The sequence below is a fragment of the Phalacrocorax carbo genome, chromosome 1, assembly GCF_963921805.1.
Source record: "Phalacrocorax carbo chromosome 1, bPhaCar2.1, whole genome shotgun sequence".
Taxonomy (NCBI): Eukaryota; Metazoa; Chordata; class Aves; order Suliformes; family Phalacrocoracidae; genus Phalacrocorax; species Phalacrocorax carbo.
In genome coordinates this window covers 146,186,389-146,212,449 of record NC_087513.1, presented here as the reverse complement: position 1 = coordinate 146,212,449, position 26,061 = coordinate 146,186,389, and the positions used below count along the sequence as shown (strand labels likewise).

General features: G+C 42.7%; 2 protein-coding genes across 6 annotated transcripts in view; one reads left to right on the top strand and one right to left on the bottom strand.

Moving 5' to 3' along the window:
- Positions 1 to 14,614, bottom strand: part of EIF5B (eukaryotic translation initiation factor 5B) — a 35,875-nt gene extending 21,261 nt beyond the window's left edge. Inside the window, exons 1-2 of the mRNA XM_064438729.1 lie at positions 14,459 to 14,614; positions 33 to 158 (exon numbers count right to left, since the gene is read on the bottom strand). Of these exons, the coding sequence (XP_064294799.1) occupies positions 33 to 158; positions 14,459 to 14,493 (161 nt within the window). The 5' untranslated portion in view covers positions 14,494 to 14,614. The remainder of the gene's footprint in view (positions 1 to 32; positions 159 to 14,458) is intronic.
- A 137-nt stretch (positions 14,615 to 14,751) lies between these two features.
- On the top strand, positions 14,752 to 25,947 carry TXNDC9 (thioredoxin domain containing 9). 5 transcript variants are annotated; one of them, XM_064438781.1, is made up of 5 exons: positions 14,752 to 16,004; positions 18,224 to 18,440; positions 20,728 to 20,846; positions 21,826 to 22,080; positions 24,395 to 25,947. In XM_064438781.1, exons 2-5 carry the CDS (start codon positions 18,252 to 18,254, stop codon positions 24,510 to 24,512), a joined length of 681 nt encoding a protein of 226 aa, XP_064294851.1. In that variant the 5' UTR covers positions 14,752 to 16,004; positions 18,224 to 18,251; the 3' UTR covers positions 24,513 to 25,947. The 5 variants fall into 5 exon arrangements, with proteins under 5 accessions (XP_064294851.1, XP_064294841.1, XP_064294880.1 ...); XM_064438771.1 differs by lacking the exon at positions 14,752 to 16,004 and adding an exon at positions 16,374 to 16,530; XM_064438810.1 differs by lacking the exon at positions 14,752 to 16,004 and adding an exon at positions 16,606 to 16,627.
- The last annotated feature ends 114 nt before the right edge of the window (positions 25,948 to 26,061 follow it).

Sequence of the window (26,061 nt, the reverse complement as noted above, 5' to 3'; positions counted from 1 at the left end):
AAAGTAAGACAGAGGAAAAAACCTGAACTTACTCAAAATCCTGTTTCTTCTTCTCTTTTTTCTTTTTGCCTTTGGATTTCTGAGAGTCTTGCTCCTTTGCAGCTCCTGCACCTTCTATCTCAGCAGCAAGGGCATCAATATCAATATCATCTTTTGCACTAAAATGCAAAAGGCAAGCAGGGTTATCAAGAGTTCAAACTCTAAGTTTACATAAGTAGAAGCCATCTGCATAAAACAAAAGCTTCAAAATGTAAAATCAATCACAAAACACAAGCATTGCAGGGGCAAAACCCACATTTAACACACCATTATGCACTATTACCTTACTCTACCCAGTAGGATGAAAAGGAAAAACATTCACACATTTAGTCAGCTTGAAGGGAGGTGGAACAGTAAAACTTGTCCAGTTCTTGCAACATTTACTTTAAAAGTTTAGATGTGAGATTTAATAAAACTTCTTGGAAGAATGTAACTAGACTGTTTCACTTTGTTCCTCTGAAAGATAAAATGTTTGGCCATTCAAATCACAGTAGGTGCCACTGACAGAAGAGCAGCCCCCACAATGAAAGTCCAAATAAGAAGCACAAATAGCAGAAATCTTGCAATTTAATAACCAGTTTAATAACCAATTTAATAACTATTAAGAAGCACTTATCTGCCCCTTTAAACACCCTTTAGCAAACAAAAACAGCTACTGTGGTTTTGTTTAGCAAAGAAGTGGAAGTTCTTCACAGCTTCCAACTTAGGGTAACAGCTGCCTATGCTTTGCCATGAGACTTGTCTTTCAAAATATTCTTGTCTTTCAAGAAAATAAGTCACATGGAAAAACACAGTTCAGCCCCGAGCCAGACTCTAAAGCAGATCATAAAAAATGCCAGTGCAGTTGGCAAGCAATCATTTCTACCACTTGCCTTAGGATTACCTCTCCCAGACCTCAAGAAAGCCAAAAGAAGTTTCACTAAGCATCTGAAATATGCACCCTTCTTCATTCGATGGCATTACATCAAGCTTCTCTTTCAAAAGCATTTTCTTTTCTTGCTATAAATAACCTCTCATCTGCAACTAAAGAGAAGTGGCATTTCCCTGTCCTTTAACAATATCTGTAGTTCAGATGCACTTTTTTCTTGACTTGTACCATGAGAATTAAGCAAAGTAACTCTAGTGTCCAGAGTTTTTTCCACCTAATCACACTCACGATGCAATTTTAAGAAAGGAGACTTACCTGTTCCCTGCTTCACACACAGAACTATGGTACTCAGACCAAAACTGGTCTATTAAAGTAGAAAGTATTAGGATGCTACTTTTATCACAGCCTGCAGTTTCAAAAACCATTTAATCAATATGCTATTATTCTCATCTAACTCCCTCTTAAGATATGTGAACAGAAAACTGTACTCTGTTTCACAATTTCACTGTCTCAGTTATTACCACCCACTTAGGGCAAATCAGTCGGGCAATGGCTGACCCACCAAATACCTGAATCCACATCCACAAAATAAGGGAAATAAATTTCTTCCAAATTCAGGACCTCCAAGATATCAGCAAGTTCTAAACTACCAGAGCTCCAGCACTGTCAATTTACAAACCCAGAAGTTGAGTATTAATAAAGAAAATCAAGTACTTAATTATTCCTTTAAAGATTCTGAAATTCAGTATGTCTAAGCTGTATTTCCCTTCACAAAAGGAGAGGGTTGAGAGAATAATTTTACAAGTTTAGGTGAATGCTGTCATTCACAAACCCATTTTATCCCCAAAATTGGGCATCAGCAAGTCACCAAACACTGTCTATATGTGACAATAGCACAAGTAAGCAACAATGAACTTTTTTTAAAGGCCAAGATTGCTCATTTGTATTTTCAAGGTCTTACATTTTCTTCTATAGAGACTGAACAAACCAAATAAAAAGCAGTACAATGAAGCACTTCACTGTACAACATCCTTATTACCAGAGATACTTCTAGTCAAGAGAAGAAAAAACATGTCTTGAATATACCTAGTAGTACTTACATGCTGACATAAGCAATAAATTTCTCAAAAAAAAAATGTAACGCAGATTGTTAATGTAAGATTTTAAACCAATTCCCACCTCCCCCAAGAGGAAAGAATAAACTTTTGGGCCATTTCCACCTTAATAAATTGCTGAAACATCAAGTCAGCTGTTAAGAGCTGTTTTTATAAGCAGTTTAACTGGCTGTACACCCGCAGCAGCATATACAGCTGAAATAAAAATGTCAGCAATCACCTCTACACCTAGAGTTAAGACCCACATATCAGGCTAACTATATTACATCTAGGCCTGCATATATGGCCTCACATTTCTTTTTGCATTAAGTGCAGCATATCAGTTTATTAAGCACACTTGCTCACTTCCTCCTACTCTAAGAGTTAATGGAGGAGATTGAGTCAAATCCAAGTCTGAAATAGTTTGAAGAGACCAAAATACAAGCTCCACTACTACTTCTTCCGTGGCTGTACTGCTCCCACTACTACAGGATCTTAACAATGTGCCTGTAGAGATGTTAAAGAGCCAAGCCTTTAAACAGCTTATATTTTACATGGATATTCTCAAGGCTGACTTTTCATATTGCAACTTTACACAGAAAGTTATGTCCAAACATAAACAACATGGTTCTTATGCTATTAGAAAAGAGGATGCTTATGGCACCTTATGTTTTCCAGGATACAGGCTTTAAGGGGGTGGGGGTTTATTTGTTTTTAAAATCAACTCACTTCAACTGAACCTTGAAGAAAACTTCTCTGGGGCTAAAAAAAAGATCTCAAATCAAACACTGAAAAAACTAATCCAGAGTTATTAAGCTCTAACACCCACCAGCAAGAACACTTCAGGAATAATAATGAAGACTGTTCAGCTGTCACAACAGTGGCATAAACATAGTATAAGAGCCCTTCCAACCTTGGCTTCCACTGCTCAAGTCAATGGTTTCCAAGAAATCTATACTTTCTACTGCATTTCCATTTACTAAAACGACACAGCAGGCTTCAAGCATTTGAGCCTGGATGAAGTAAAAAGTAAAATTCAGGCTGCCTGCATTTATATATACAGCAACATATGCAGTTATAATTCTTAAGAACTGTACAGCAAGAATATTTTGGAAAGCCAAGGAATTCAAATATTGCCTTCCATCACTAAGAGTTTATTCCCATACAGACCTTGAATTTCCCTACCTTTTAAAACAATATTCCACTAAGATTTCATAACAAAAGGAAGTTGAAAAGAAGATGGAGAAGGTGCCCTCCCTCTCTTCCTGGGAGATTCTTATGGCATAAGGAACCCAATGCATTTAGATACATAACAGGAGAGCTTATTTCATAGATTCACAGTATGGTTTGTGTTTGAAGTGATCTTAAAGACTGTCTAGTTCCAATCCCCCTGCCACGGGCAGGGACACCTTCCACTACACCAGGTTGCTCAAAGCCACATCCAACCTGGCCTTGGCAGTGGAAGACACACCTAGGAAACTTTCCTGTAAACTTTAAGCAGTTCACAAACACATTTCAGAAACCCAAATACTCTTGCCAGGAACCTTCTCCTCCAAGTCCTCCAAAAGGTCTCCACCCATCCTTTCTTGCCCCTCCGCTCAGCCTTCACAAGGGTCCTAACCCCAACCCTAAGAGTGCCTGATACAGGAACCTGAAAGTAGCAGTACACTCAAACAGTTTTCAGTTCTGACCTCAAATTGCTTTCACATGAAGACTTTGTATACAGACTTCACAGCCTCACTACCTTAGGCCATTCAAGCTCATAATGCTTTGGGCTCAAAGGAGGCTTGCTGTTGATCCAATTCACACACCCAGATAACCTCATGTTTCCCCAGCGCAAGAGGCTCAAGATGGTCTGGAAAGAGTGAAACTGAAAACAAAGTGCTACTGCACTGCTGAGAAGGAGTTATTTCCCTGATTTTCTTTTGTCTCCATTTCAGAAGTGAAGCCTGAGCCACCTTCCATATTCACATACTTTTGATGCTAGCCTCTATATTTGCTGCCAGATATGAAGAGAGTTCTGAAATTGCTCAATCAGCATTTCAATGCAGTAAATTACAGCAAGAGTTAGGTGTGTGTAATTCACTCACAAACTTAAACAAGCAATCTTCAAAACATTAAACAGCTGCAGACATTCTTCCACGGAGGTCTGTGCCTAATACAGGGCAAAACTATGCAGTGGGGAAAGACACAGCAGTCCACCTAATTAAAGGAGGTGACAGTAACCCATAACAAGCATGCAGAGATCACCACATTTCAGATACCAAGCCAAACTATTTTTCTTTACAATCACATCACTGATCAAAAAAAGTGTTTCTACATTTCCCCTATGCAATTTCATTGCCTTTTGCCATTTAAGCAGGGATTACACAATGTAAAACCAAAATATTCCAAAGCATTTTAAAAGTAGCATATACAAACATCTACATACTTTATACTGAAAAATACCGACCTTACTGCCCTAGAAATGACATTAAGAAATCATCTGTTGCCCAAAAGGATTCCAATACATGTTGTCTGCATAGACTACTGAAAACCTGCAGCACACAGGGAAAGCCACTTATCAGTAGATTCCCAAATATTCATTGGGTCACTAGTTAATGCCGTGCTAGCACACCATTCTGTACCAAAACAGCATCAAATATACTCGGATCATCCCAAGTAAGCATTTAGAGATTTTTAAGACAGTCACAGGCAAAGGAAATTCAACATATCTCACACAATCAAAGCATCAAATCAGGCCAGTATCAGAAAGTGATACTCCAAAATCCAACCTAAACTAGTGTTACATGTTAAGCAAAACCAATGACAAGTAAAGCTACAATCCCAAATCCTGCCTGTAAGAGAAAGTATGAAACATTCAGTGTGAAAATTGAAGGAGAGTTAGGAAATAGATTAAAAGGTGTCACCTACCGCTGGCTAAGTCAGACATAAGAAGACAGCCAATAGCTCTCCTACTTATAAGATCCCACATAGTTGCAAGCTATTGAGTCAGAAAAGTGGAAAAACCCCATGACTAATAGATGCAGGATCTGTAGAAACATCAGTTTCTCTTGCTAGTAAAGCAAGGAAGCAACACTTAAAACTAGAATCCCAGTTTAAAAAAACCACACAAAAAACCACAACAAAACCCTCAGCTATTACATAGTATCTGCTAAAAAAACATTGAAGTAGCACATACCTTAAAGTGTTGGGCTTTTTTTTGAAGGGGTGGAGGTTGTTTGTAAAACATGAGAAACCAGTATAGTTTTGGAGCAAGTTCTTTTTCTGATGCAATGGCCTGCAACAGTCAGAACCTAGAAATTCCCTGTGGAAGCCATCACGAGGCCAGAGTTCACCCTAACACACGCTTTGATTTACAGATGTTCAAGCTTATGTTAATCCCAGTTTCCACATACTAGGGTTTGCTTTATTCTTAAGGGTGAGCTTTGCAATTTTGCTTACACTTAAATTGTAAAGTTCCATAGTTTCTAACACTTGTGCACAGACATATGTATTTTTTAAGTTTTACTTTTTCTTTTGCAGGGGTTAATTAGTGGTCATCTCACCAGAACAGAAGCTGTCATGCTCCAAATCAAGATTTAAACTTAAAACTCTGAAATAAGATAAAAACCAACACAGTATTTCAGAACAGACTTCTCTTTCACAGAAGGTTAAAAAAATTACTCCAAGTACTGGCATAGTTAATATATTCATCACTAGGGATTTTCATAGTGTAAAGCTTCCATACTACGGACAGATACCGCATGCAATATAATTTCTGTAACAGACAAATCTAGGCACAGAAACTTGAAAGACTTCCTGGGAATTGCCCTGGAAAACAAGGCCAAATGTGGGGAAGACAGGATTACAGCTATTGAGATAAGAATCAATAGACTTTTAGTACTTTCCTTTGCTCAGTGACCTTCTGCAGCTGAAATGCATAACTGCCCTTCCTTGCCCAACAAGCTCCTCCAGCTTTCCAGCAGGTTCTAGTGAAGAATAGCCTTGCAAGCCAACTGACACCAACAGCATTGCACAGATGCTCTGCTAACAGGCAAGCATATTGTATTAGCAAGACCACCAAACATGCCTGTTTTCCTCATGCTCTTCCCTAAGATCACACACAGTTATGACTCCGAGTACACCTCTTATAGTGGCTTCAATACATATCCTCAAACACTGGGCAAAACTTCATCACAAATAGGCACTGTGCATCTACATGTGACAGAGACGGCATCCTGACTAGGCAGCAATAAGATAAAGAGCAGAGGAAACTATTAATCCACACGTGAACTGAAAGAGTGGAGCAAAAGGATTAATTAGCAGTATACAAAGGAGCTGAACTACCCTCATTTATATCAATCATATAATCGGGTAAATGAAACCACAGAAATAAAATGGAAGAATTCAACTTAAAATGAAGACAAGCCCTTAACTACTGGAAATCCAACATCCAGCTTTGCAAAGTCAACATGATAACGCTCTCTTGCTGAAACTAAAACTAGAAAGTACATGCAGACTCAAAGATCACAAGGACTTTTTGATCCACTGCACTGACCGACACAAATATGATTACTACAGCTTGCCTTCATCTTGCAGCTAACTGAGATAACAAGCTAAGTCAAATTAGGCTCAAAATATTTTAGTTCGGATTGGTTTCAAGCTGTCTCTGTAAAGATGAAGTTCAAGTATCAGAAAACACTGCACAATTAAAAACAGACTAAAAACCCAAACATTCATGTACATGGAGAAGAGTCAACAAGTCAACACAGCAAGAAAAATCACATCACAACTGTGAACTCACTGCCCACATTCCTGCATAATCAGAAGACTCATTTTTGCTGAGGCAACTTTGGAGATATTTCATCATCTACATGACACCAGCTCTTCTAACCACCTTCAAAGGAACACCACTGTCATTAAGTCATTTTGTTTTGCTTAAAAAAAGCTACTGACTTCAGGAAGACTGAAAAGAAGCTGAGCCATCTGTTCCCATGTGTTTGTCTAAAACTATTGCAAAACCAAAGTAAAACTAAATACTTTTAGACAGGTCTTTACCATTACTACTTTACCAACCTTCTGTATATGTGGGTCATAAGCCCAGTAATAAGGATGCATTTCTAAATACAAGTCTACCCAAAATTAGCAAGTTATCAGTGCTGAATGGCATATTTGTAGTTGGTTTTCTTGTAGGTATTAAGATAAATTGGCATTCTCTCTTCAAAAAAAAAAGAGTTCTTTTAAAGCAACTGGTTTAAAATGCTCTAGACCATAAACTACTTCGGAAATAATTATTTAATTTCTCAAAACCACACACCACTAGCTTGTCTTTAAGTGGGTTATGAAATTGAAAATGCAAGCATCTGCTGGCTCAGCAAGGCTATTCAAAATATAAAAACAAAGCTGTAGTCTTTTTCTCATTCTTACCTATCAAAGAATGTGAACACCACAAGCTTCTCTTTTAGAAGTAGAAGTCACCTTGTATTTCCTGCCGAAAACATTTAAATTACATATGTCTAAGACAGTTTGAAATTCAGGAAAGAATGAACTGCACACCTTCCTCAGCCCCAGAAGTGAAGGAGTGTCCAGATGAGCACCAGCTGTGCAACCCACCACTGCAGCTGACAGCACTTACAGAAAAAAAAAAATCACATCCCCAGAAAAAGGCCTCCCTCACCTTGCCTCTTCCTCAAGCTATGGGGCAGGGGAGGGGAGCAGCGACTTCCTTCCTCATCCCCAGCCATGCTTTCCCCTCTCATCAGCTCAGGTAATCCTGTGGCCACAAGTCCTCGCAGAAAACACTTTTTCAGCTGGCAGATCAAATCGTACACCTGAGTTGCATGGTGGGCATGTAAACATTGGATCCAATGCAATGGAAGCAATTAGAGCATGCAGCTGGGGACAGCCAGGGTAAGCACCTAAGGCGGGAAACGTCTGATAGCTCAAGTGAATTAAGCGTGATGTGAATCTACACCTTAGCTATTTTTCCCTAGTAAGATAAAGGAAGCTGGTGACACTACCTAATTACATGAGACAGCACGGAAGAAAATTTGACTAAAATGGTAATTGCTTTTTATTCAGGCTCCCAAGACAATGATTCAATTTTTAATATTAAGTCATGCCTTCTCTTTCAAGTTTGGGTGGGGAAAAAGAGTAGAATAACTATCAGCTAAGGAAAGCCTTCTGAAAGAGACAGAAATCATAACTTTTAGCCCCAACAGGTTTTCAAAAAAGAGGAAATATTTTCTAGAACCCAGATTTAAGAAAAAAGAAAAATATTAGAAAGCTCGCCACAACATAAAATTCCCATTTAAACAAAGATATAGCAAAACTTCAATATAAAAAGCTGCTTCTGTTGTGGCTAGCAGTTGGCAACACAGAGCTCTGGAAGAAAGCAGTTCTGCAAGGTTCAGTTAAGTGTTTATGTCTCAAGACAGCAAGATGACTAAAAGCATGGAATATGAAGCACTAGGTAAAGAACTAGCATTTGTTCTTCCCCAACTAGTTCTTTTGCGGTTGGTTTGTTTAGAAAAAGGGCAAAAATGACAAAAATTAACTCCAAGTCCAGTGTTTCACAACTTCCATATCCTATGTGTAACTCATTGTATAAAATCAAAATACATCACAAAAATACCACTTGGAACACTTCATGACATACACTTGAGATTGTCTATAAACCTGAAGAGCAAAGGATGCCCACCTGCATTAACCATAATTAAAGCACATACTTCATCTAACAGCATGTACCTAAAGAAATATATTTGAGTTAAGATAGTAGATTCATGTTTAAAATCTCCACTAGACTACCACAAAAGAAAAAAACCAAACATATGGCAAGAAAAAGTCATCAGTCCTGTAAACACCAGGATCATCAAAACACATCTCCTGTAAGATACCGACTGCTTTCAGACCAGAACACCCACCAGACTGCACTGTTCTTTTTTAGCAAGCCAAATTGAACTACTGAATTAGCTATGTGCACACATAATTTGCCTGCAGAAAAATTATTTCCACTACCAGTCCAGGGGACTATTTTTGAGAAGGGAGTCAGAGGGAGAGAGAGAAATATTATGCAAGCATTAAAAGTTACTAAACTGGAGGTTTTGCCCAGAACTGTAACCTTGACTCCTAGGCAGCTTTAGTCGATGAACAGCACAGAACAAATGTACAGCAATGTACATGAGCCCAGAGCCAGAAAAACATGACAGTGCTAATGCAATTAGAACTGGCAAAGGTATTAGAGCCATTAGCTTGTCTGGCTTGATATCATGAGTATCAACAACAGCAGCATCATTTAACTTACCATAAACCTCTCTATTCCGAGCAAGGCTTTCCAGGGATCTTCAGGGAACTGAAGGAACAGTTTCTGCAATTCCTGCTGGCTTGTAATGTACTATTTCCATAAACAGTTATGGATAGGTTTAGAAGCCTTCATGAAGGTAACATGAAAATAATTAAGACTTCAACATGAAAAGCTGTTTCTATCAACTTAGTTTACTGTAGTGATTTTTCATTTATGTTGCCATTACCACAAATATCTGAAGATCCTTGTAGTCTTTTCACAATGATGCTTTGCTTAAAAAAGAAATCCAAAGTGTGTAGAAATAGTTTTCTTATAAATACGAAATGCCTGCGTTTAAAACTATGGGCTTTGGGAACAGAAATATGCATTTGCATAGAACAGGCCAATAAATTTCTGTAACAGAGAAATGTTTTGCATTATTTTACTCCATCTTTCTGTACAAAATCCTGTCATCTTCCACATGCGATTTGCAAAACAAGTATTTCAGGGGTTTATCAGCTGTTCTCCTTGACAGAGCTGCAGAAAGCTTTGCTTATGGAAGTATTTCTGAGAAGCAGATAGAAACAGTTATTATAATTTTTCTGGTGTACAGAATGTTTCTGAACTACAGCTATCCATCAGCTTTCTGGCCTTCACAGAATTTTCCCACACAACATTAAGAAGATTTTACTTAACACACTAATAAAAAAAGAGCCAAATAGAATGACTAGACAATGCCAGCAATTTAATTTGCAGAAGAGAAAGCAATATATAGCATCAGCACTGTAAGTCTTATTTTAGCAGCAGTATTCATTCTTGGCTGCAGAATCACAGCTGGCACCTGCAACTTCTAAAGCAATATGCATGAATGATCAGAGTGGTATGCCTCGGCAACAGTTCCCAGATATTAAGGGGCACAAGAATAAACACACCTAAGGACTACCTACTGGAAGCTAAGGAAAATTACTGAGAAGATGATGATGACTTAAGGCTGGGAGAACAGGAAAAACACATAAAAAGCTAATACCATCAGGGAAGAGATCAATATTCCAGCCAGGAAATGATTTGTAACATACAGTATATAGCACACTTACTCGGAAATCTACAGCAGCAGTTTGAGGCTTGAATTCAAAGCAGAGTTCTGTAGTTTACAGCAGCCTTTCTTCCCACACACACACACAAAAAGAGTCCTATACTAAATTCATTAAGACAGCCGGGGAGAACTTTGACATACCTTCTGCCATTACAGCTCTATCCAAGAACCAAAGCATAACACATCACTCCCAGGAAGAGCTAGACTACACATCAGAACACCCACTCTTCCCTTAGGAAAGTCTGGAAATTCAGATACCTCATATTTTTATTGAAAGGTTTGCTATGAAGCTTCATTTGAAAATAAGTGATCAACACAACCATAAAAATTCCAAAGACAAAACAATTCAAGCAGCTTCCATATGGCTTAAGAGCTATTTATGACCCAACACACTCTCCACCTTTACAAAGCACCTCTCTAACACATGACACTTCCACAGCGACCATATATCTGACCATTCTAGACAAATATGTTCTCCATGGACAGATGAACAGCAATCAAGCAGCAGAAGTCAGTAAAAGAGTTCCAGAGGAATATACCAGAGATGCTTGGTATAGTAGAAACAGATTTGTAGGTGTATTTGTTCAGGTTGTAATCTGCATTCATAACAGGCTATGGTCCTGCATTCCCCTTCTTCCCCTGCTCACCATAGCTATCATCTCCTTCGTGGTCTTGTCCCTGGGTACTTATACCCTCTTTCCATGACAAAATTCATCCTCACCCTCATTTACCAGCACACTTCCCGGCCATATATATCAATACTCACCAGCATGACCTCTACTGTACTTGGCAGAAACAAGGGAGGGGGGAACTACATGACAGAAGTCAAAGCTATGGGGGTGAGAGGAGAAAAGCAGAGTAAAGATGACTCGTACCTTCTGTAACTTGTCTCTGTATGTCAGAAGACAAGCAGAAAATCTCTTTCCTGTCACATCAATTCTCAAACCAATATTCACAACAGACGTACCACCTGCATCTTCCCACATGCTTCCTCCACACTGCAAGCAGCTCTTGAGCTGCTGCCTGCTTTGGGAGAAGCAGCCAAACAGGATGTAAGGGACTGTATCTGTAACGTAGTTGCTGGGGAAGGAAAGAGAAGAAAACAAGGAGGAAACAAGTAACACTAAACAGCACAGAACTGAAGATGTGGGAGACAAAACCGACTGGAAGCCTTTGCTTCCACAGTGCCATTCTTCCCTTGCTCTGCTGGGAACAGAAGGTGAACTGATGGCAGATGACAAAGTTCAGCTTCAGATTCAAATATGTGACGCAGCCTCTCCCTTGAGGGAGCCTGACATTCACAGGCTAGAACCAACACCACCAGATGATGGTGGTATCTCTGCAGATAAAGTCTAGTCCAAAACATCACTGGCCTTCTAAGCCCCTCGTCACCCACTTCCCCTCAAACTCCCTACTAAGAAATATACCCTAACTGTCCTGTCCTACTTCTCAAACACATATATGTTTGAATAATTCTTCGACATCATCCCTCCCATTGCCATACAACTATATAGCCCTGTAACATGGTATTGCCACTGCTAGTAGCAGACCACAAGCTCTGTTCTGCATTTGCAAGGCCTTCGGACTAAATAAAGCCTGCCAGGCTTACTTTGGCTGAACTCTTCTTGACCTGCCTGAAACTTTTACTTGATTTCGCTGTGATAGCAATTTCTCTAACTGACCAGGTGCCTATGCCTAATTGGTTCTACTTTTGTTTTCGCAGGCATGCTGCAACCACAGGTCCACACAGAAAGCAGTAGAAAGCAATTACTCTCTATAGAATGAGATTTTCACAACTCTGCAACAACAACAGAGTGTAGAGAAATACAGGCCTGGGATGGTAGCAGAGGCCTTGAGAAGTAGAGATGCAGGATGCAGCAGAGAGTAGCGCAGGCATGGGATAAACAGAGATGGCTCATACAGGACTCGGCACTGGACGCCCCACAACTCACCAGCGGTCAGCTAAAAGAAATACAGGCCTGGACAAAACTGGTTTTAGGGGTAACAAGCAAGAAAGAAATACTATCTGACATACAGCGCCTTTTACATATGTAGATGTAACACAGCACTGCAAACCAATGAAGAGCAAAGGCATATAAGCACATTAGCAAGCATATAAAAATGATCTCAAGTGGATCCTAGAGAGAGGAAGATGAAGCCAGCAACATGAAAGACCATATTGCTCATCATGAAGGACATCTGATGCTGACAACTCACCACAGCAGCTTACCACCACCAGGTTGAAACCACTGACCTTCGGACTCAGAGCAGCAGTGAGATGGTAAGCATCTCCTTAAGCTGCGTTATTGCTCCAACTTTTTATAACAATTAGATCTGGATTAATAATCATTAGGCTCTTAAGATTTCAGTTATTCTAAAAATAAATTCTTAGCCTCTCTTTTAAGGTGTGCTGCCATTTAGACGTAAATGAAATTTTGCCCATAGCACCCAACAGGGGCCCACACTCAGTAATTTACAGAGGCACAGAAACACATGTGGAGAAACACAAAGAGAACAAGATATCTCATAGGCACCAAGGCTCTCAAAGTGTCCCCTGCACATCAGCCACTGTCACCAGAATGGCCCTGAGCAGCAGCACTTCAGTACCTAAAGGCTTCTGAATGATTCTGCCATCAACCACACCAGCTACAAAGATAAGCACCAGGCCTTCTTTCCTTGAGCACAAAGGTCCAACCTTTCCCTCTTCTCTCTCAAGTCACACCTGATTCATCTCCACACCAGAGCAGCTCCCAAGATACGCCTGTGAAACAGAGCCCATGAAACAAGCTGGTAGCAACAGACACTATAAAGCACCACATATGACATGACAAACAGCATGAAGAAAAATAATCAGACAAGCAAAATACCTCACCAGCAAAATATCTATTACCCAGAAAGCACCAGAGAAATTTAAAAAGTTTACACCCCGGCCTGGTAAAGGGTAACAACCTTAAGTCACTAACATCAACTTCTTAATGCAATGCACATCTGGGTATTAAAAAAGGCTTAGAGAGAGAGTGATATTTTGTGAAATAGCCTTCACAGGGAATACTTTTATGAAAGAAACAATGACTCAAAAAGGACATACAAAATGAGCTGTCTAAGTAAAAGAGTTGTACTGTTTCTAGCTCATACGCATTTTAAGACATCGGTTTTCATTTAACTTCTTGTCAGTATTAAGAACTAAAACACTCTCCAAATTGGCCATATCTTCTTATTTATTATCTTATAGTGACAAGTAACAACATGCTCTCTCCTGCTAGTGTATGTGCACACAATGTTATCCAGTCAGCTTTCCATATGGTTAATATAACTGCCAGTCTAAGAATCTCTTACAAAAAAAATAGTTTGCTGAGAGGACAGACTCCAAGACAATATGCACATAACCACAGAAGAAATCCTCTCATCCTGCAATCACTAAAATATGTAATATCCGCGTTTATTAAAAGCACACAAATCACTACGTTGGAGCAGGATCTACAGCACTGCCCCACATTAAAAAATAAAAAAAAAAACCGAACAAACCAACGCCACCTCAGGCACTGCAATTGCCCCATGAAACTACTTTTCAGACGACAATCGAGATGCGCACTGCAAGCGGCAGCCCTACCCCGCCTGCTCCAGGACAAACTCCCAGGGAGGCCGGCGGAGGCTCAGGGAAGCGCCTTTCGGAGGCAGCGCAAAGGCAGCGGCGGCAGTAGCAGCAACGCAGCCGCTCCGGTGCCGGGGGCCAAGCTCCCAGCCCCGCCGCCCGCGGGACACCCGGCCACGCCACCCCCCTACTCTCTCGGCCGCCCTCTCCCCGGGCCTCCGGCGCCGGCCGGGCCAGGCCCGCGCAGCCGGTGCCGCTGCTCCCCCGGGTGAGGGGCACAGACTGGGCTTCCGCCCCAATGCCGCCCGACCAACGACGGCCGGGCCGGGCCAGGCCAGGCCTAGCGAGGCGCCGCCCGCCCGCTGCCTCCAGAAGAGGCCGCCAGCCCCGGCGGCAGGGCCTGACTCAGCGCCGCGGCACCGGCGCTCGCCGCCGCTGTCAGAGGCCCGGGGTTAACGTGGAGGGGGGAAGTGGGGAAGAGGCCTGGGGAGGGGCGGCACCGCCCTACCTGTCCTCGCTCTTGTTCTTCTGCTTCTTGCCCATGGCGGCGGCAGCCCCGGCCCTCGTCCCCCGCCTCCGCGCTGCCCGCCCGCTCGCGCGCAGCCCCGTGCATATGGGTAAGCCGCCGCCCCGCCGCGCGCCGCGCACGCGCCCGCCCCGCCTCCGCCGTCCCGGCCTGCCTCGCGCCGGCACGCGACGAGCGGCGGCCGCTTCGCCCAGACGGGCAGCGCCTCCCAGCGCTAGCGCTCCCTGCCGACCGGAGGGGGAGCGGGCCCGGCGCCGGCGGATTCCGCCTTGTCCCGCCCGCCGGGGACACCGGCCGCTCCCGGGGGTCCTTCATCCCCAGCGCTGGCCCGCGCCGGAGGCGAAGCCCACCTTCGGCCGCTGCTGTGACCGGCCTCCAGCCAGAACGGGGGTCAAGGGAGGCGGGGCCGGGTTTAGAGCCGAGTACGGAGGCGATGATCGCACTCGGCTCCGGGGCGAGAAGTTCCCCTGCAAAGAGCTTGGCTGCTGGGAAGCAAAGTTAAAAGTATGGCGTTTCCTTCCCTCCTCGCCAGATCTCCTCAGCGTACAAAGCTTTTCCTCCGTCTCCCCTCCAAGCAGCCTCGCAGCCCGAGAGCTGCTGAAAGAGCGCCGCACTCTCCCACAGGAGAGGCTGCTGCGGGGCCGGGACAGGCGGCCTAAGGTCACGGGAAGGCGGCAGGGAAGCTGGTCAGCAAACGGTGTGTGTCACGGCAGAGGAGCTCTCCGGTGCAACCCCGTCTCCTCCCGGCCACCTTTCTCAAGAGCAAGGCAGGACGGAGCAGGAGGAACAGCGGTCACAGACATCACGCTGTTTAATATGCTCTGGGATCTGCACGTTTTCTGTCATTGTCATCAACCCGTCACAGCAATTCTTTTTGCGGGCAGAGCAAGTCTCACGGTTCCCTTCATCTTTCAGCCTCAGGATAACCACCTCCACCTTGCTTCGCTCCATAAACCCCTCCACTGCTAACTTCTCTCTGCCTTTACACAGCTACAACTCCGTATCAGCCCCTCCGGCCCGGGTACCCAGCAGACCGCTGATAAGGCCAAGTGCTTATCTTCCCGCCCCACCTTCCTCACCAGCATACTTCGGTACCGGGCAGTCAGATTTCCAGGAAACAAGAAAGCAAAACACTTCTTCGGGTTTTTATTTTGAAAACACACTTTAATATCCCATTATTTAAATCTGTGGATCTTCTAAGCGCACGTCCAAGAAGAGCAAAGACACAACGAGCCCCGGCTACACCGAGACCTCCGTCTTCTCAGCGAGCCTTCCGGAGCGGTCCGGCCGAGCCGCGCCGCATCCCGGCGCCCGCCCCCGCCCAGGCGCCGCCGTGCCGGCCGCCCTTACCTCACGGCACCGCTCCAGGGGACCGGCCCCGCCGCTCCCGGCCGTTACGCCCCGGCTCCCTGCGGGGGATCGCCCTAGGCCTCACACGCCCAACCCCCGAGGAGTCCCCCAGAGAGGAGGGGGGAGGAGGAGGCGGAGGCGAGCCCTCCCAGTCCCCGCCGGCAGCCGTTGCACAGAGGTAAGGGAAGGGGCGGGGCAGGTCACGCCCCCTCGCGGCCAAGCCCCGCCCAGAGCGGCGCGGCGGCAGGAGGCCGACGGCCTAGAGCGGGAAGGGGGAGGTCTCCACCTCCTCCCCCGGCGGGTCAGGGGAAGGAAAGGCGGGGAGAGGAGCTCCGCACGGCGGGAGGGGCGCGATTGCCAATGGGAGGGGAGCCGGGTGAGCAACGCCTCCCGGTACCGGTTCGCCCCCGCGGGGCGGAGCGGCGCCGCGGAAGGGGAGGGGCCGAGGGTGAGCCCCGCCCCTCCCGGCTATCGCCCGCCGGTGCAAACACCCACACCGGTGCCGCGCACGCGCGCTGTGCGCAGAGCCGCCGTGGGGACTCTTCCGCCGCTCCGGCCAATGAATGGCGTCTGGGAGCTTTGCGAGCTCGCGGTAGGGGAGCCTCCCCGGCTCTCGCGAGACTCTGGCGGGGCGAGGCTGACCGGTGGGCGGGGAGAGGCGAGGCGCGGAACAGAGCGGCGGCGGTGGAGGAAGAGGAGGAGGGGTGAGCGGTGATTGTGCAGCAGGGGCCGGTGCCGTGGCCGAGGGAGGGAGGGCGGGCGGACGGACGGACGACCCTTGTCCGTCAGGGCCCTACGGAGGTGTGTGGCGGCTGCGCGACGCCCCGCCGTCTGCCGGTGCCCCTCGGCCCAGCTGCTGACTGTCTCCAGCGGGCGGTGCCGGCCGGGCCCTCAGCGCCCGTCCCTGGCGGAGCGGGTGGTGGGTCAGACCCCCGGGAGCCGACCCCGGGCGCCGGCCCCCTCCTGCGTGACAGGGGCCTCGGTGGCAGCCCGGTTGCCGCGGGTGGGGGAGCCGGGAGTGGGGCCGCTGGGGTCCTCTGGCTGAGGTGGAGACTGGCTGGGGTTGGTTTTCCGTTTTCCTTCTGGTTTGCTTGGAGGCCAAGCCTTCCTTTGCCTCAGCTGAGCAGGGGGCCCTCCCTCTCCCGAAGACCTAGTGGCCTCTGATCTGTGCTAGCAAGGTTCTCATTTCCTTTGGAAATACAAGAAAGGGGGATGGAAAGCGCTAACGGGAGAGACGCTATAGTTGGCAGCGTCGGGGAGAGGGGCTGAAGACAAGGTGCTGCGGGTCAGAGCAAGTGTGGCCGTGACAGGAGTGGAGCGTGGCAGCAGGCTTAGCACTGCTGGTGCTGCGTTACGCTTGGAGTGCTGCCGTGGTGTTGGTGCTTTGCCCGTCGCTACTTAAAAGGCTTCCTTGCTTCTGTACGCAAGGTGCTTACAAAGCCAAAGGCGCTGGTAGTGTGGCTATTTTGAAATACAGCCAGGAGTACTCTGCAACCCAAATTCAGTACATCAAATCCCTGGCCTGCAGGTTGAGAATCTGGTTAGGGTGACTGTGCATTGTCCTCATTCCAAAACTCACTCATTACAGTGATAGTTTTTTGTAGCATAAATTTATTGGGGAGAGGAATCAATTATGCTGCCTCACCTCTTCGTGCACTCCAGTCTTAGTATTTTGTGCATTTTAAAGTGTTTGGGCTGGGAGAACTTTACAGAAAAATATTTTAGCTGTGTTTCTGTACACAGCAATTAGGTAGTGGTTGCTGGGGTTTTTAAATCCTTTCGCTACTGCCATAGGGTGATGTTTGCAACATCAGTTTTCTTGTACTAATTGAAGTGGTGTATTGGCCTAAAGCGTTTGCTGTTGAGCACCTTGTCTTTTTTTTAGCTGAGTGTTAACTCAGATTTAAATATATTAACGTGCATCAGGTATTTAAAGTAATTAAATTTAAAATACTGGCAGAAACTTAGATACTGAGCATTGCTTAGGCTTGTTCTGAGACATCTTATACCTCCTGCCAGCAGCTTGGAGTTTTTCGATTGCATCTTCTAGTTTCAGAATATTTATTAAAGGTACATGGATCTGGCCCAGGATGAGTGTTCCTTTGGAACTGGTGAATTTTACTTCTCCATATTGACAAGTAATTTCAGGTAACTGTGTGCTTTCAGCAGCTGCCTTTAGGATCAAGAGAATATGACTTGACAGGTATCTTTGTTGCCATCTGTTTCCTGTGAAAGTATTCTCCAAAGGGGGTTGCAATACAGAAAAGAACTATCTACTGTTATCTTCAAATAGGATAGCATTTTGTTTCTCTACAGTGTGAACTGCAAGTAAGAGAGGTCAGGCTTTTAATTAATTGTTTGTATAAATGTTAATTCCATGTATCACTATTTCCATAGCTCTGAAGAGATCACTTTCTAGTTAAAGATGGCTGCCGATACCTCTGTTGAAATACTTCAAAAAGTTCTGGAGAATGAAATACTTCAGACTACCAAGGTTGTGGAAGAACATCTGGATGCTGAATTGCAGAAGCTGGATCAAATGGATGAAGATGAATTGGAATGCCTTAAACAAAGGAGGCTTGAGGCACTAAAAAAGGCCCAGCAGCAGAAACAAGTAATTCCTGTAGCAATATAAACTCTTGATGTGTACAGCGTAACAGACTTTTATCCTAGGGAAATTGTATATGTGAACTAAGTGTTTTGGGGTTGTTTGGGTTTTTTGCTCTGGGTTGGTTTTTTTGTTGTTGTTTTCTTTTCTTCCTCACCTTTCTGTAGCTATTAATTTTAAATTATTCAGCAAAGCAAGTGTCTGTCAGTGTGTGAATGCTTTGTAATTTTAACAGAAGGAGAGGAGAACTTCTGTGATTGTTTACAGTAAGGATAGGATAAAGAGTCTTGCACAAAGATTTGAGTTTGTCCATATTTGCTGAATATTGCTATCTGGAAGCATAAGCCTTGTAGGCAACCTAGTCGTAAGCCTGTAGGTTCCTTAAGCTTCTGAATTCTGGAGATTGTTAGTTATGGCATGTAAGTGATGCATGCTCTTCTCTTAAGTTATTTTGTAGAATGATGCAAGGTCTTTCCTTGTTCTTAGAGTCAAATCGTTTGTCCCACTCCTAACCCAATGAAAGTCTTTGTTTGACTGCTGGTTTCTTCTTGTGGGAAAGAAATTCTGCTTTTGTCCCTATTACCTCAGGCTAAATTGTGGTCTTTATGCTCCCCAGAAAGTCTCTCTGAACACCGTTCTCGCCAAAATTTTGGTAACAGGCGGTGTGAGACCGGAATTGTAAATAGGGAAGCCATAGGTTTCATAGCTTACTCCATCTGAGCAGACTTAAACAAAGAAATAGACTGGATTGGAGGGTAGGTGACCGGGTTGAAAGGAGATGCTCTGGCTGTGGTGGAACCCATAAACGTCAATGCTATGCTTTGAAACAGGAATGCAGCAAAATGTCATGGCATGGTTTGGGATGCTGGAGAACAGGCAGTGTTAGCGGCTTTGATTCTATAAATGTGGAAGTAGAGAAAGTTGTGTGCTATTTGCTTGCCTTCAGAAGTTCAGTTTGTTTGATTCTAGGGTTTTCCTTTTTCAGAAGTCATAAAACTTGGATGTTCTTAGATGTGAACAGGTGCGAAAACTTGTTCATGTCGCTTGACCTTAAGTCACTCTTCTCATGCATTTTCAAATGCAAATTTGATGTAGAATACTACTCAGTAAAAGGAGTAAACTGCCACATTCTTCTGGAATAGGATTGTGCAGAGCAGAATTAATGCGTACCCACTGTTGAAAGATAAGTCAGTTCTTGATTTGTGTCATGACGACTTCTTTATGCGCTCATACTTATATGTATTGTTAATGTCTACAATGGTCATGAAATTCTTTGTTCTGTCCTAATTTAGCTTACAGGGTATTTTTGGTTTGCTTGGAAACCTTTTTTTTTTTTTTTCCTTCTCCTCCCCATTCTGCTAAGACAAAACTGCAAGATCAAGAACAGTGATTTATCTAAATTCCTCCCCCGCTCCCCCCTCCCCCGAAACTAAAGTTTTTTGTCAAGTTCTAGTGTTTCTATTCAATTCAAGTTCTTCTCTGTGAAGTCATACTGCACTATTTCTAATCATTTAGCTTAGTCTGTACTTGTTTTAATATGCTACAGTTAACTTCCAGTATTGTAGAAGCTGGGTTTTCTTCTTAAGTGCATTTGTTGAAAATCTAGACGATTAGCTTTTTAAAAACTGTATTTGCATGCTTAATCAGGCAGTTTTTGAAGTTGCCTGTAAATTTTAGCTTGTGAAATTCTGTTTCTCCATACATTTTGGAACTGATGGTATGCATGCATTTTCTGAATGGTTTTCTGGAAGCCTGGCTCATATTAAGATACCTTCAGTGTATATTTGATAAATGTCATCTGTTGCGGGTGAGTTAGTAGGTGCTTTTCTCACTGATTTTTTTCATTCAGGGAAAAATCAGAATAAATCCATTTTAGTACATGTAATGACTTGAATCAGTTTTAGACAAGAGTTCTTTGAGTATACAAACACATTTCAGAGAGAGTAGCCCAAGCAGTTTTCAAACGCTAATTTTCTGTCATTGGTGTTCTCTTTGAACTAGTCTAGTCTTATTGAGAGGCTGTACTGCAGAAATATATGCAAGAATTGTGTTTCCAAATGGGTAAGGTAGCTTTACTGCTCAGCCACCCGTCTGTTGTTGAGAAACAGGCAATCCTAATGGCATTTGCGTATTTTCAAAAAAGGGGGCAAGTAATTTCTTTCTCCTTCTATTACTGTATGAAATGGGTTTCCATGACAGGCCCTCTCTTTTTCTTTAAAGCTGTAGAGCTTGCATGACAGGTGCAGGACCAACAAACTCCAAACTAATTATTTCCTTTTATGTTTTCTAAAAGGAGTGGCTTTCAAAAGGACATGGAGAATACAGAGAAATCCCAAGTGAGAGAGACTTTTTCCAAGAAGTAAAAGAAAGTAAAAACGTGGTTTGCCATTTCTATAGAGATACAACTTTCAGGTATAGTAAATAAGCTATGCTCAAGAGACATTTTGTTTATAGATGTCTGTAAAAACTGACATGTTCTTTTGTTCTTTCAAATCCCACAAATAAATAGGCGTTTCTAGAAGTATTCACATTTCTTCATTTTCCAAGCCTTGCTCCCTTCTCAAGATGTTCGATTTTTTAATTTTTTTTTTTCATTCCAGTTAATCTGGGTATGATTTGGCAGTGATAAATACTCTGTTACATACCTGATTAGAATATAAATGTATAACTTTTTTTTTTATCTGCTCGGCTCTCCTCTTGAGTTAAAGGACAGTCACATCACAGAGTTTGTGCAGCTAAGCCAAACCAGTTAAAGACAACAATCCAGGAAGTGGAGGTTGCAGGTGACAATCCACAAACCTCTGCCAAATTGTATGGTCACTCCTATTCCATTGCAACAGAAAAATGAAATATTTTTGCCTATAACACTACTGAAGCAGTCTGTGCCAATCACTTTTTTTTCTGTACAATGAGTTACTGCATCTCAGTTTTAGAGGTGGTGACTGAAAAAAAACCGAAACGCTGTAACACGTTGAGAGTACTTTTCTGAAGATGTAAAGTTGGTTATAGAGAAATTTTTCCAGCTGATAGGCAGTAAGGATAGAGCAGGAAGAATGGAAGTCAGAGGGTAATTTCATCAGTAAATGCAGGCCTCAAAAAATGAGAGAGGCTTTCAGGTGTATGTTGGAGTAATTAGGAAGAAATAAGAGAAGTGGTGGTGTAATTGTGCAGTAAAGGTGCTCCAGGGTGTTATTCTATTAGTCGTTAATTCCTGCTTATTTGAAACACAGTTTCTCTCAAAACTAAATTCTTAATTACAAAGGTTGTGTCTGAGGAATTAACATGATAGAACTAGCTCTTTACTGTTACTTTTAAACTTTCTCTAAAATATGCGTTCTTCAGCTTATTGATTCTAACACTTTACATATTTGGTTTTGGTTTTTCTTCACAGGTGCCAAATAATGGACAAACATTTGACTGTATTGGCGAAAAAGCATATTGAGACAAAATTCTTGAAATTAAATGCTGAAAAATCTCCTTTCTTGTGTGAGAGACTGCGCATCAAAGTAATTCCCACTCTAGCACTAGTAAAAGATGGAAAAACACAAGACTATGTTGTGGGCTTTACTGATCTCGGTAACACTGATGACTTCACTACAGAGACCTTAGAATGGAGATTAGGCTGTGCAAATGTAATTAATTACAGGTAATTAATTATTTTGTGATTGTTTTATTTTTGGGAGAACATGGTTGCAGACAGGAGAATCTGTAAAAGTTTGTAACTTTGATATTTTCTATGCTTAAGACACATGAGAGTTTAATCCAGTTATTTAATCTGCATATTTTGGCAAGGGAAAGAAGAGAATATCTCTTTGGTAAAGTATTGAGACATTATAATAAGTGTTACATTGTCCTTTTTGTACAGTAATAAAAATAAAGGGAGTTCTTGCCATGAGGGGTGTAGAGTAGCTACACTGCTTTGATGTGGCCTCTCAGAGTAGTGCATCTAATAAAATCCTTTCTAAATCAGCTACAGATGCTTAAATGCCACAGTTACAATGCAGTAAAGTTTGAGCATTTTTAATCCACTTGAAAGAAAGCTCTGCAAGTTATCCTTAGTCCATATTACATACATGAATCTGGGGTTTTTTCCCAATGAACAGTACAGAAAGTGAAAATGAGTTGCAGAAGTGCAAATAAAATATTTGTGTAACAGTACAATATAATCATCATAAATCCCACAGGATAGAAGGCAATAGAAGATAACTGTCACCACAATAGCCTAATTTTACAGGAGAATCAATTACCAGAACTTGCTTTGCTTTGCTTTGCTTTCTAGTGCAGCTAAAACATCATCTTTATCTTTGTAGGTTAATTTTGCTCTTATGTTTTGAATGTGTTTGGGTTTGTTTTTCTTTTTAATTTTAAATTTCATTATCTGAATTTATTTCAATGTCTAATTTCCAAATTTTGGCAAGAAGTATTGTTGTGTCTTAAAGGCAAAGAAACTACTGTTCAATTTAGCTTAGTAGCTGTTGGACTTCAGGGGAAATGATTGAAATGGAAATTTGTCGTCCAAAACAAGTGGTAATATCCACTTCCCAGTTCAGTAACAAGCAAATACGCAAAGGAGAGAAAGGCAGCTTGGTAATATGTTCTAGACAGCAACAGCCTTTTATGGGAGAAGTCTTTCAGTGGAGTTGTACCAAGCTGCGTTGAATTTTCTAAATGTTAGTACATTGGCTTATGGCATTAATTTACTTCCTACTTGGCTCTTTTAGTACTGTGTATTCTGCTCTTTGCTCCTTGTGGAGTGGGGGAGGAGTTGTGTTCTTTGTTCATTTTGCCAGATCCCGAGTTTGGTACCCTGGCTTTGCAAAGTGAGCCATGGTATCCGCCCAGCCCAGGAGACCCGTTTCAGGAGACATCCATTTCTGTACAAGTGTTGCGTTTCCACACTGCTCTGAATACAATGTCCTGCTCTCTGGAGTTCCTGAAAAGGAGATAGTCCGCCCTGAGGCCTAGAAACAGTTCTTTTTCTTCAGCCTGTGGGATAGCAGATGGTGAAAGGATATACTGTATTTAGGGGAAAAACTGTTCAGGTCACACTGGTTGACCAAAAACAGGTGTATTGACTTATTACTGACATGTAATTAACTAGCAATCAGTGAACTGTATGTTTAGGATCAATATCAGCAAAATGTTATTTGGAAAATGTTAACACCTACGAATTTCTAAACACCCTTCTTTAGTTAATTCCAGAAAGTTCTAATTGCTTGCTCACTCACTGACACCTAGCTGCAAACCCCTTGCAGGTCATGTGAGTGAAAGCAAGCACAATATTTTCTGAGCAGGGGAGGGGATTCCCTTCCTCACTCACCCCTGCTGTAGGAGATGTGGGTGCTCCAGCTTGACATGAGCATCTGCTGTTCCCATCAACCCATGGACTGACATGCTGGTGAGGAAGCCCCTACAAGGTCATGCACACCAAGGTGCGAGTCCAGCCATATTCCCCTAACTAGAGCACAGTGTCAGATGGGGAAGCTGCTGTGTCCAGCCTAGGCAGAGATAGTACAAAGTGACTTCTAGCATTACAAAACCTAGTTTTGACTTATCTGTTTCTACTCCAAAGTCCCTGTTAAAAAATTTTAGCTTCTTTTGTATTTCTGGCTCCTCAATTGTTTTGAAAAGTCTCTCTCTAATTCCCTGTTTACTGTTTAAACTGACAGATGGTTGTCTTTAGCACGATCAGTTCGCAGCAAAAGCCCTTTCAGGCAGGTTTTGTCTAGAGCTCTGCTTACAGGTGCTGTTTACACTCATGGTCCTGTCTTAACTACAGTTATCCAGGCCATTTTGTCCAGGATATGCTATGCTAGCGACACCACAGCACTACTTAGGGTGGCTTTAGGGTGTAGGGGTTGTGTTCTCTTACAACGTTCTCCTGGAGAAACAGGTAGAGATGCTACTTACTGTCTCCATGAATACGGCTTTAATCAACGTGTCTTATTCTTTTCCTCTAGCGGGAACCTGATGGACCCACCTTTTCAAAGCCAAAAGAAATTTGGAACAAGCTTTACAAAGTTGGATAAGAAGACCATCAGAGGAAAGAAATATGATTCAGATTCTGATGATGACTAGAAGAACAGCTAAATGTATTTGTAAATCATCTTTTGTTTATGCTTGGTACATTTCTAAGAATGTTTTTTATAAAGCTTACTGCTTTTCATTACATCTGCACATAATGCTCATTTTTCTATACAGTTTTATACAACTGAGTCATAGCAGAAAAAAGCTTAAATATTTTTTTCCCCTCTTTGGAAGTCATTTGTAATCCAAAAATCTGAGTCCTAACTAAATAACGTGACAAATGATGAACTTTGTCTTAAGTATAAGTTTATGAAGTGTTCTGAAGTAACTGTTAGAAACAACTGTACCAAGTCAGACCAAAGGTCCCTCTGGCCCAGCATCCCGTCTCAGTGGCCAAAAGCAGGTGCACAAGGAAGAGCAAAAACAGGGTGAGCAGATCGCAACGCTTCCCCAGAATATACTTTAAGTAATGTGTGGCTTGGGGAAATCCATATCTGAGAGCATTTGCTGGTTAAAATCATGGAAGAAGGACTCTTTAAATCAATCCTCACAGTGTCCTAGCATCCACATCATGTGGCAAGGAACCCACAGTTTAACTGTGTTGTGTGGAGAACTACTTCTTATTGTTTTCCTTTAATCTCAGTTCCAGGTCCTTTTCTAATTTTCTTATTAAAGGAGATGATAGACACCTCTTTTGAAAGATTTTCCCCTATCAGTTCCTCTTCCAGTTGTCTTTTTAAATTTATTGGTGCTTACATTATCAGTAAAGCACTGCAAAATGATTAGTAAAGGAATTGTGCGTTTTAACGAACGATTGCTTATCTTATGGTGCCATATCATGACATTGAATAACTTAACTACATTGCACTGTAAGTTGTAAAAACAGTCATAACTTCTGTGAATTCTGAAACAGATGGTCAAGAGAAATGCCCTTTTACCATCTATGTATGCTGCATGTTAAAGCTGATACAGCGGGTAATAGCACATAGTAACATAGTAACAAGCATATTGAAAACAGCCTTGTTCGCAGGTTTGTATAATTCTGTGGTTTTGAATGTGGGATTTTATAGCAGATGCTTTGTACAAGAGAGTAGAATAGAGAAGAGTATTTGGGAGAAACCTTGATCTGTTAAGTTTAGCTATAGCGCCGTATACTGTGTACTGTTCTTCAGTAATGGACAGAGTTTTCAAGGGAGGTCTTCCTTGGAACACAGCGTAAAATTTCTGGCTAGGTGAAGAGTTGATGAGTTTTGTTTTAGTTTAAAAAAAAAAAAAAGTTTGCTGTGTGCTGAAGGACCCTTTTGAGGTGGTACTTTCAATCCAGTTGGCCCAAAATGCAGTGAAGTGGGTCTAGTCAGTCTTGCTGCCTTGTAGTGGAGAACACTTGTGATCAGGCCAGCCCAGCAATATATCTCTGTAACCAAGTTTAAAAAATGATACTTTATTTCTGTTCATGTACATTGAAATAAAATTATTTTAATTCTAACGTTGACTTATGCATCCTTTCAAATAAGGTGGGCTAGGTGCTGTGGGTTATTTTTTGCTCTTAATAAGGTCCATCAGAAAGCTGCATGTGCTCTTTCTAGATTTCTAGCAAACT